Source organism: Ahaetulla prasina, chromosome 1, assembly GCF_028640845.1.
Source record: "Ahaetulla prasina isolate Xishuangbanna chromosome 1, ASM2864084v1, whole genome shotgun sequence".
NCBI classification, from domain to species: domain Eukaryota; kingdom Metazoa; phylum Chordata; class Lepidosauria; order Squamata; family Colubridae; genus Ahaetulla; species Ahaetulla prasina.
Window position 1 is genome coordinate 190,013,541 of NC_080539.1, and position 12,448 is coordinate 190,025,988.

Sequence of the window (12,448 nt, forward strand, 5' to 3'; positions counted from 1 at the left end):
CCACCATCAAGGAACTGAATGACTACAGACCAGTTACTTTAACATCTGTAGTCATGAAAACCTTTGAAAGGCTAGTGCTTTCCTACTTGAAAACCATCACAGATCCGCTGTTAGACCCCTTGCAATTTGCATACCGAGCAAATAGATCAACAGATGATGCTGTTAATATGGCTCTGCACTACATCCTACAACATCTTGAATCTCCAAAGACCTATGCAACGGTCCTCTTTGTAGACTTTAGTTCAGCATTCAATACCATGATTCCAGACACTCTTCTAACTAAGCTAGAGCAGCTACAGGTACCTGAACAGACTTGTAAGTGGACCACAAGCTTCCTAACAAACAGGAAGCAGCAGGTGAAGCTAAGCAGGATCATCAGATACCTGTACAATTAGCACAGTGGCCCCCCAAGGCTGTGTGCACTCCCCCCTTCTCTTCTCTCTGTATACCAATGACTGCATCTCCAACGATCCATCTCTTAAACTACTGAAGTTCGCAGATGACACAACAGCCATCAGTCTCATTTGAGACAATGATGAATCCGCATACAGATGGGAGGTTGAACAACTAGCCTCATGGTGCAACTGAAACAATCTGGAACTGAACACACTCAAAACAGTAGAAATTGTGGTAGACTTTAGGAGAAACCCTTCCATACTTCCATCTCTCACAATACTAGACAACACAGTATCAACAGTAGAAACCTTCAAATTTCTAGGTTCTACCATATCGCAAGATCTAAAATGGACAGCTAACATCAAAAACATCATCAAAAAAGCACAACAAAGAATATTCTTTTTGCGCCAACTCAGAAAGCTCAAACTGCCCAAGGAGCTGCTGATCCAGTTCTACAGAGGAATTATTGAGTCTGTCATTTGCACCTCTATAACTGTCTGGTTTGGTTCTGCAACCCAACAAGAAAGATACAGACTTCAGAGGATAATTAGAACTGCAGAAAAAGGAATTGCTACCAACCTGCCTTCCACTGAGGACCTGTATACTGCACGAATCAGGAAGAGGGCCGTGAAAATATTTACAGATCCCTCACATCCTGGACATAAACTGTTTCAACTCCTATCCTCAAAACGACGCTATAGAGCACTGCACATCAGAACAGTAGACACAAGAACAGTTTTTTCCCGAACGCCATCACTCTGCTAAACAAATAATTCCTTCAACACTGTCAAACTATTTACTAAATCTGCACTACTATTAATCTTCCCATCACCCATCTCCTTCCAATTATGACTGTATGACTGTAACTTTGTTGCCGGTAATCCTTATGATTTATATTGATATTGATTGTTTCCTGATTGCTTATTCGTACCCTATGATTATTTTTAAGTGTTGTATCATTAAGTGTTAAATTTGTACCCTATGACTATCATTAAGTGTTGTAAATGTTGAACCTTGATGAAGGTATCTTTTCTTCTATGTACACTGAGAGCATATGCACCAAGACAAATTCCTTGTGTGTCCAATCACACTTGGCCAATAAAATTCTATTCCATCCTGTACAGATTCTCCACTCAGTTGAAGGATGAAGAAAATTACAGATGAAGGTCCCTCCCCACTTCAGAAAGGTGCGATGGAGTGGGGGGCAGATCAGAGCTCCATTACTTGAAATAGCTGGCCCCGAAACAAGGGTAGCTCCCATTCTCCTTTGAGTTGTGAGTATTTGTAGAGTTCCTGGCCTCAACCTCTCTAAGAGTACTAACCACAGACCTTCAGTGCTAACGACCATATAACTGCAAAGAATGTAAACCATTCCCCACCATTCAGTCAGAATTGAAGATGCTTCTTGGACGAGAAGTGAAACATCTTCAAGGAAAAAACAAAGACTGGTTTGCCTTTTGGAAAGCATCTTTGGGACAACTATGATCTGGATGACTGAGAATCTCCATAGATACCTAACCTGAGTCCAAATTATGGGTGCGAAACTCTTAGGATGCGCTTGGTCTTAATTTAGAAAGGGTTAAAAAACACCCCTAAAAGGATGACACTGCTAAACTAGGATTCTTTCACATCAGTACTCCTTTCCCTGCCTAGAAAGCGAAGCTTTCGTTTTAGTTTGCACCGCCTTTTGCAGAGGTTCATCGGCTGTGCCACGCCCCCTGCCGCTTACACCATTTGCGCGCTTGCGCGGCGTATCCGATTCCTTACGCCCGAGGACTAAATCAGCTGCGATGGAGAACGCTGGGACAACGCCACAAGGAACTGCGGGGCGTAAGCGGATCCCCAACCGGGAGAGGCCCGCGGTCGAGGATGAGGCCCTCAACATGATCGCTCGCGAGGTATGGCAACACCAGGGCTGGGCGGTTTCGTCGTTTCCCTTCCTCTCTCGGTCTTGAGAACTTCTCCGCCTTGGCCGCCTCTCCTTAGTTTGCTGGAGGGCCTTCCCTCCGCCGAGGGCGCCTGTGGCAGGGGGAACTGGACGGTGTTGTCCCTATCCAGGGGGTCCGGTCGCCGCTTCTCCCGTCACGCCCCTTCTCGTAGATTTTTGCGTCGTCTCTCTGGGCTTCCGGGCGGCATGGGGTAGGGAGTGGACGGGGCAGGCAGCCACTTCGCCTTCTGTTAGTTTTATCAGCAGAGACTTGTACGCGTGTTTAACTGGAAATTAACGGGAAGTAATGTTAACATGACCAAATTGGTGCGAATGAGAGAATGTATTTTTATACCCATATATCCGAGTTACATTTGGTTTCTTCCATTGTGAGTTGTCCTTGTATATACTTTTTGCAGTTCAAGATTTTTTTCCATTTGTAATATATTTTTATATTTTGTATACAGTACATGCTGATATGTTAGATTATTTGATTTTTTAAATCCTACTTTTATTATTTTATCAGAAACTCAAGGTGTTAAACATATATAATAATTCTTTCCTATTCCCATTTTCTCCACAACAAAAACCCTGTGAGTTGCGCTGATTAGAGAGTGGACTAGAAACCACCATATCCTTGTCTTTAGGCCGGCACATTCACCACTACCACCAAAGTGGCTGATAAACTTGTTACTCTTTAAATTTCATAACTTTTATATGCATACTAATTTTCTGTGTTATAGTGTTACATTTACATTTATGAAATTAAGAAATTAGGGTGAAATTGTGGATTTGAACTAATTCATTTAACATGAAAGGATAACAGGTATAATACCATAAAATAATTGGTAATATATAATTTATATATTCTGAATAAAGCAGCATAAATATGTATAGAGCCTATATTTGTTATACAGGTAGTCCTCGACTTATAACAGTTTGTTTAGTGACTGTTCGAAGTTAAAACAGCACTGAAAAAAGGGACTTATGACCATTTTTCACATGACCGTTGCAGCATTCCCATGGTTACGTAGTTTACATTTGGATGCTTGACAACTGACTCACTTTTATGACGCAGTGTCCTGGGGTCATGTGATCACCTTCTGACAAGCAAAGTCAATGGGGAAACCAGATTCACTGAACAACTGAGTTACTAATTTAACAACTGCAATGATTCATTTAACTGTGGCAAGAAAGCTAAAATGGGGCAAAACTCACTTAACAAATATCTCACTTAGTAACAGAAATTTTGGGCTCAGTTGAGGACTACCTGAATAATTTGTCTGAAAAGGAAAGCATTTGTTCATATTCTATGGTCAACACACAGTTTTATCACTGATTCTAACATAGCTAAAAACAATAGAGTTGGAAGTGGTCACATGGTATCAGTAAATCCAACTTTCTGCTTAGTGCAGGAATTAAAGTAAATGCACCCTTGATATCTTGCATTTTACCCATTTTTAAAAAATTCTCAAAGACTTATGTATTCATAAGATGTATAGACTCAATAGGGACATGAAGGTTTGGAATACCATTAGCATGTTATTTTAATTCCTAGAGCATGGGTGTCAAACTGAAGATGTGGTTAGATCTGGCCTTTGGAGCGGCCCTGAAACAGCAAAGGACCGACCTGCAGCGCATCAGCCCAGCCCAGGCTAATGGACGCTAATCTACAACCTGGCAGCGGCCATCTGGGCCAGAATATGGTCAGCCTTAGTTCTGCGAGACCAGCCTGGAGCAGCAAGGGGCCATCCCCACCCTGCCCTGCCCCCACCTAGCCCCTAGGCATGTGCACATGCGGGGCCTGGCGTCCCTGGGGACCATCTTGCCCTGCAGGCTGACTATGTTCTGAGTACTTCCTTTCACCCAGGATGCCAATGCTCGCCATCTCCTGTGTGTACACCCAGGGGGTGGGACTGAGGCAGTGGGGTGGTCTCTCACTGGCTCCAGGGCATCTGCATGGGTCAGATCTAAGGCTGACCGCGTTCAGGCCTGGATGGTCACACCAAGTTGTAGATCAGTGCTGTGCCCGCACCAGTGCCTCCATTCCCCACTTGCTGGCCTGGCCTCACAGCCCCATTTCATTGGGACCGCTCTGCTCCCACCTGAGAAAGCCATGGCCAGTGGCAGTGCTGCCAATCTCTCCCCCTGCCCTCATTCCTTCCTGAGCTGGGAGGAAGATTGGGATGGCATGAAAAGCATTTGCAAGCTGTCAAGACTTTGGGGCAGTGAAATCGCCTTGCTTGAAACCTCTCATCAACTTGTAAGCACTCTTTGTGCCAAGACTGGTGTGAAAGGTGTTTTCTTGCTGATGGGAGGCTTCAAGTGAAGCAATTTCACTGCCTCAAAATCTCATTGTCTTGCAAATGCTCTTTGGCTGGAACTGATACAAGCCTCAGTTCACAGACAACAGAGGCCCAAACTGCTTGCGCTATTGATCTCGTGTGATCTTGCACTACAGTACTGCATGAACTGCAGGGCTTCGGTGCTTGTATGCAGCTGAGGAGTGCGATGGAGGGTCGAACAGTACTGCATCGACTGCAACGGGGAGTGTGGGTGAAAATGGGAAGCTGCTGCATGCAATAGGCAGGCAGCAGTGAAAAGGGGCTTCCCATTTTTTTTTGCCAATTTTTTATTTTTTATAAACATAATAAAAAAAATCATTGTGAACAAATTATTGGTCAGGTACATCTTTAAACATATTAAATTTCAGCCACATTATAGTCCAATACAGTATATTTTCTTCTCCTCCTTAAATTTAATTATTTATTTGCACAAATCTAATAAAAAAAAGAAATTCAAATTCAGCCCATTTTGAAAGGTATTTAAATGAAGTCTAGTCCCCATGTTTAATTCCCCAAAACATCATTAATAAATCTTCTATTTAACTTCTTAAATTCCACCAATCTGAACTTTATAACTACATTACTTGGGCCTCTTGTGGCTCAGACTGTTAAGACAGTCTGTTATTAACACAGCTGCTTGCAATTACTGCAGGTTCTAGTCCCACCAGACCCAAGGTTGACTCAGCCTTCCATCCTTTATAAGGTAGGTAAAATGAGGACCCAGATTGTTGGGGGCAATAAGTTGACTTTGTATATAAATATACAAATAGGATGAAGATTATTGCTAACATAGTGTAAGCCGCCCTGAGTCTTCAGAGAAGGGCGGGATATAAATGCAAAAAAAAAAAAAATTACTTATCAGAGGTCAGACCATCTAAAAACTCTTTCATAAAACTGCCCAGCGATCACATAGACAATTTCTTTCTTGCATAGGAATAGTCCTGAACTCACAAAGACTATTCCCCCTTATCACCTTCCTCTGCCTCTAAATCAATAACATATATTTAAATTTTTTCCATCTAATCAGTTTTAATACCAAACAAAAGTTTAACATTTTTAAAAGGGTAATTGCTAATTATTTCCCTCAGTTATTCCTCCATTATGTTTAACTGTTTTCTTAGAAGTTTTTATCAAATAATTTTATTACCTTGCTTATTCTTAAAAGCAAGAAGAAAAAAAATTCTTCCTCTACATAATAACACTCATTTCCCTCTTGTCCCAGTTTATTCTAGAATCTTTCCCTCCATTTCCCAAAGCATCATTATTATTTTAATTATAGTTGTCACTTGTATTTTAACATAGATATTAACATTTTCTAATTAAATTCTTACCATAAATCTAAGAGCAGCCATTAGATCCTTTCTTAAAAATGTCGTGTGACCACATCAACAGAGCCTTCTCCGTGGGAATAGTCCACTATTCCATTCTTGCATTCTTCCTCTGCCTCTGGATTCTTGCTTAAATAAACAGTTCTCCACTTAATTCTATAATCCAAAGAGACAAGCCATCTAAAGTCCTCTTTTAAAACGGTTGTGTAATCCCACCAACACCAATCCTCATGGGAATAGTCATTAGAAAGCTATTCGACTCTTACAATCTTCCTCTGCTTCTAGATATCTCTCTTTAAAACAATTGCAAATCACGAATAATAAGTAGCCATTTTGGTGACAAAGTTGCTTTGTTCTCAGATGTTTTAGTACGTGGAGGTCAATTTTCCAAGATTTTTTCTTTAACTATATTATAAAGTTACATTGTAGATGTTTTAAATCTGGAGAAACAGTTTCTTTCTTTCATTTTTCTTCTATCTTTAATTGTCTTCTTTTTAAGTTACAATCTCAATTTAGCACAGTGTCCATTTTATTTCTGTCTTATTTGTCTTTGTCCAAGTTCTTGTCTCCTGATAGTTTCTTTAAATTTCCATAAGTTTAGGATAGAGGGATTTGAGATATTCGCTTAAAATCAATCCAATATTTTCTTTAACTCTTTTATTTCTTTTATTTCCTGTATAATCCATTAAGACTTCCAGGGATCTCAGAACCATTGCTTAATTAAAAAATGTATTTTTTTTCTTTCCTTATTTAATTAGGGCTCTACTTCCGTTCCAAGCCCCATCAGAACTCATTCACTTCCAGAATGTGTATTCTTTAAATTGGTTCCTTCCACTTTCACTTCTTATTCAATTTAGCCACCAGTCTAAATTTTTTTCCCCAAGGCTTATGCCAGGTTTAAAGTAAAATTTCTTTTGAGATAATGACTCACCCGACTTCAACAATTTGTTTCCTTAGTGCTTCTTCCTCCTGCTCAATCTTGTAGTCGCAGCGGCTTTGGTGCAGCTGATGGTGGCTGCATTCCTCCCTGCTGGGTCAGGGGAAAGAGATCCGGAGCTGTGGGGAGTGTGCAATCTCCTCGTTCGCTCTGGTGGCTCCCCCATTCTTCGCTGCCCCTTCGAGACAGTTACGGTTCGATCCTAAAATTGGACGGACCCCAAGTCGGGAGGGATATTGGTGCATACCCCGGAGACACTGGGGTTTCCGACCGTCTCGCCCACGATGCTAGCCACGCCTCTCTGGGGCGGACTTTCCATTTTGACATCTCCCCACTGCAGTTGCCTTTGCAACTAGATTCCAGCCTAAAACCAAATGGGCAAGTTTGGCTGCCTCCCATTGCACATCAGCACAATTTGACCCTCCCCCAGGCGCCTTTCCCAGCTGCACGCAAGCACCGATGCTCCACTGCCCCCCCCCCAGATATGGCACTTACCCTGGATCACCCCTCCCAGCCTTGTTTGGCCCCTCAATGTGAGTGAGGTTGAGTTTTCCGTGCCCATCCAGTCACATGACCACCCAACCACATCCACATGGCCTTTGAGGGCAACCATAATGCTGATCCGACCCTCAGTGAAATTGAGTTTGATACTCCAGCTAGAGTGAACTTATTTTGCCTTGGAGATTTGCCTTGGAGATTTGTCTTGTTTTTAACTACAGTGGATATAACAAGTCTTCATATGGCTTCCAAGAGGCTTATAGCAATATTAAAGAGTTGAAGAAATTTCTGGCAAGTACTAGTTGTCTACTATATATGACAACAATCTACCATATTGTTGATATGTCTGGGCTGTGGGGTAGAGTGGTATAAGCTTTTTCTTATAAATAAAAACTTGTTTTCTGCAAAAACCTACATCAAGTCTGACAAAAGCACGCAGGAAAATGTTATTGTCTGAGTCTTAAGGTTGAACTTTTTAGCCATAATTCCAAAAAGTATGGTGCAAAAACAATATCACCAAAAATACACCATATCCACAGTGAAACGTGGCAGCATTATGCTTTGGGTCTGTTTTTCTTCAGCTGGAATTGGGTCGTTAGTCAAGGTGGACGAAATTATGAACAGTTCTATATATCAGTCAATTTTGGCACAAAGCCTTTATGCCACCATTTTATTTTAGTGTTTATTTTTTCCTCCTAAATTTTTTAGTTTGTTTTTCAATTGAATTGGATAGCTTATATGTTATATTAAAGATGGAAATCATTCTTAAGTGGTCTTGGTTTAATTTTTTTTTTACATCTCAAAAATGCATTTTCACGGGTTTGTAGCAGTGGTGAAATGTAAAATTTGTTCTGTGGGTGTGGCTTGGTGGGGGGTAATGTGACTGGGTAGGCGTGGCCAACTTTAAAAAAAAAACTTTTAAAAGCATTTTTTTTACAATCTCTTCGGCCGAAGAAAAAATGCTTAAAAAACAACAACCTCTGATGATTGCGCAGCTCTATTGGGCATGGGGGTGGGCAGGGATTTTTGCTACCGGTTCTCTGAACCACCCGCCACCATCGCTACCGGATCGGCCAGTCCGGTCCGAACCGGGAGCATTTCACCCCAGGTGTGTAGACTTTCTATATCCACTGTATATAGTGTATATAGTGTATATACAGTATATAGTGTATATACGGTATATAGTGACACAAACCATGCAGCTGCTCTTCCTGTTAGGTTTTGGGTCACAGCTCTAACTTGTGCTGCCTGTGACCAATAATCTTCCCCCCAGTCTATCATGTGGTTATTCACTATCGCCAGGAACAGTCCTAGCTCCTTGGCATTTCCATCGAATTTCTCTGATATGGGGGGGATTTTTGGCTTTTTCCTTCCCCTGCGCAGCCTCACTTGGTCAGCAGGTGGCATATGCCCTCCATCCAATTCAGCTGCCTCTGGGAAGGGGTTTTCTGGCTCTGGGCCTTCCGAAATCTCTACACCCTGGGAAACTCCTCCAGCGGGCCCCTTTGTAATTTCTTCCTCCTCTTCTCCCTCCCACCTGGAGGACTGAATAGGGGATTCATACCTTTGGCGAGCAGCTTGCCTTACTTTCACTTCACGAAAAAGACGCAATGCCTCTTCCAACTGGAGGCTGTCTCTGATTTTCTGCTCCTCTATCCACTCGGAAAAACTGCGTGGTTTCCCCTTTCTCCTTGTAGTTACTCCAGAGGGAGGTTCTTTGAAGTCTGGTAGCCTCCTCTCTTCTTCCAGCTGCAATTTCTCCAGCTCAGGGTTAAAACTGACAGAAGAAATACCTCCGGTTGCCTCCCCCAGTTCAGCAGCTGGCTGGCTTCCCATCAAAGGTTTTCTGTCAACCCCCTCGGTATTTTGGTTAAAATCCTGGTTGGTCGACATGCTGTGAGATTCAACTTAATGTCAGGCTGCCTCTGATTATATCTAGGAAAGAATATACCTTGACTTCATTTGAAAATAAAGAAAAGTACTTTTACTAGGTACATCTTTTTTTTTTTGCAAAAATTTTTTATTTTTCCATAATAATTCCCACAATTTGACCAGTGTACAATACAATCACTTATCCAACAATCAATCAGGAATGGAATGCCAAGACTCAGTCTGCAAATCGTGACCCTGCTACTATCCTCAAGATCACGCTATGCAGGTGTTTTGAATGTAGACAACTTTTATAGGTAATTCATTCCCACATTTGCACAGATAGCACAGCCTATCACAAACCTGTTAAAAAGGGGTGGGGGTGGGGTAATGCTGAGATTGAGTCAACCCTTGAATTGGACTGTCGAATGCCAAGCGGCTTTTGAAAAGCTAAAGAGACTTTTTGCCGCTGAGCCATGTTTGAAACACTGAACCCAGAGAAGCAATTCATGATCCAAGTAGACGCTAGTGAGGTGGCCGTGGGGGCAGAATTATTGCAGAGAAATGAAATGGAACAACTGCAGCCTTGTACCTATACATCTCAGAAAGGTTGCAACCACTGCTTTATCAGCCCAACCCTAGTAGGGAAGTTGAGGATTAATGTAAGAAAGCAGAAAAACCCCACCGCTTTTTGCCAATTAGATGGGTCAATAGCGGGCGGGCCAGCTTCTTTTGTCACCCAGCCTCTACAAATAGGCATCTGGAGCCATGAAGAAATACTTACATTTATAGCGGCACCTAGCATGGAATGGCCGTTAGTCTTGGGCCTTACATGGCTGAAAAAATGGAACCCCAAAATTAATTGGAAGCAAGGCATCATAAAATTTAGATGCACTTGACTTTTGTCGAGAATCCACATAAAGAAATGAGGAGGCAGAGCACCAAGAAACACCATGGTCACACCATCCCAACCAAGGGCATACCCATAGAGTACAAAGATTTGGCTGAACTTTTTAGGAAAAAAGCCTTGGACGAGATCCCCCTCACTGCGCCACTGACTATGCAATAGAAATCGTCCCTGACTCCAAACTCCCTAAACCCAAGATGTACAGCATATCCCCGAAGGAGCTGGAAGAAGTGAGAGCATTTATTGAGAAAAACCTAGCAAGGAGTTTCATCGAGCCAGCCCAACCAAAAATTGCAGCCCGAGTTTTATTTAGAGAGAAAAAAGCTCAAAACGTCTGTGTAGATTTTAGAAATTTAAATACAATCAGTGTGGAGAACATGTACCCTCTCCCCATTATGAAAGATACACTAGCACAACTCGGTAATGGGAAATTTTTTTTCAAAGGTGGACTTAAGGGAGGCTTACTACCGAATCAGAATTAAGGAGGAGGACAAGTGAAAAACATCCCCTTGGGTGCTACCAATTCGAAGTGCTCCCCTTTGGTTTACAAGGGCCCCGCATAGTGTTTATGCAATTAATAAATGAAGTGCTACATGAGCATTTGTATAAGTGAGTCCTGGTTTACTTGAACAACATTTTAATATACACAGAGACCAAAGCGGAACATGTAAAACTAGTCAGGGCTGTTTTAAACAAACTCTGCTCTGCCACACTTTATGCTAAACTCTTTTAATTGCAAAATTTTTATTTTTCCATAATAATTCCCACAATTTGACCAGTGTACAATACAATCACTTATCCAACAATCAGTCCTATACTCAAATTATACTCAATCAGGGCTGCTCGACTGCCACTCCCCCCTTTAATCCTTTCTTCCCTTCTCATCCTTCTTAAACTTCCCCCACCACCTTCTCCTCGCTTTCCTACTTCCCCTCCTCTTTCCCACTTCTCACTACCATCCTTTCTAACCCTCTATCTTCTCCTTCTTCTCCTCCTCCTATCCTTTCTTCTCCCTCCCTTCTTTCCTCCCTACCCACCTGCCTACCTACTTTCTTCCTTCTTTACTCCTCTTTCCTTACCCTTTCCCTTCGGGAGTGTTTGCGAGCAGTCCCGACATTACACCATTCCAACTTGTTTAATTCTACCATTATTCCTGTACAATGGCAACCAATCAATTTATAGTCTTCCCTTCCCCTCATTCCCCGAGACTTCCCAGAACAGAATACAGGGTATTGTAACTAACAAACATAATCTAAAATATAACATAAAACATATTCCATTTCACACCATCACACTATCAATTCCCTTCTTTCTTAAACTAATACATAGTAATTCCTAACTTCACTCAAAAACTAATTGATATTTTTTAATCTGATACTTATTTTGAATATAATCAATCCACTTCCTCCATTCCAAAATATATTTTTCTTGTGTACAGTCTTTCAAGTAGGCAGAAATTTTTGCCATTTCTGCTAAATTTGATACTTTACTAATCCATTCTCCAATTGTAGGTAAGTCTTCTTTCTTCCAATATTGTGCAATCAATAATCTTGCAGCAGTTATTAAATTCAGAATCAGTTTTGTCTCTATAACAGTGCAATCTGAAATTATTCCTAATAAAAAGAACTGTGGAACAAACTTGATCTTCTTTTTCAAAATGTTCTGCATAATCCACCATATTTTAATCCAAAAGGCTTTAACTTTTTTGCAAGTCCACCATATATGATAATAGGTAGCATCCTCACAATCACATCTCCAACATTTTGCTTTCACATTTGGATACATACATGACAGTTTTTTAGGATCTAAATGCCATCTATGAAACATTTTATAAAATTTTCTCTTAAATTTTGTGCTTATGAATTTAACATTCCTCACCCAAATTTTTTCCCATGTTTCTAACATTATAGGTTGTTGAAAATTTTGTGCCCATTTTACCATACAATCTTTAACCAACTCCATTTCTGAATCAATTTCAACCAATACATTATATAATCTCTTTATATGCTGTTGACCTTGATCTTTTATTTGTTTTACCAGATTATCATCACTTTGCCTTATACCAATTTTCTGATCTATTTTCCATCTAGATTGCAATTGTCCATACTGGAACCATGTATAATTTCTTCCTTCATCCTCAATTTCTCCTAGATTTCAACTGTAATTCCCCTTTTCCATAGTCAAAAGCTCTTTGTAAGTGATAACTTCCATTTTTTGTAATATATTTATATTCTCTATCAT

General features: G+C 41.0%; 1 protein-coding gene across 10 annotated transcripts in view; it reads left to right on the forward strand.

The window, feature by feature from the left end:
• Positions 1–2,134: 2,134 nt before the first annotated feature.
• The window catches only part of LRRFIP1 (LRR binding FLII interacting protein 1), a 283,628-nt gene continuing 273,314 nt past the window's right edge, over positions 2,135–12,448 (forward strand). For 7 of the 10 annotated variants that reach the window (XM_058185686.1, XM_058185728.1, XM_058185695.1 and 4 more), the window contains exon 1: positions 2,137–2,294. In XM_058185686.1, coding sequence (XP_058041669.1) covers positions 2,187–2,294 — 108 coding nt within the window. In that variant the 5' untranslated portion in view covers positions 2,137–2,186. Of the gene's footprint in view, positions 2,295–12,448 lie in introns of all 10 variants that reach the window. The other 3 variants (XM_058185786.1, XM_058185795.1, XM_058185749.1) reach the window with 2 other exon arrangements.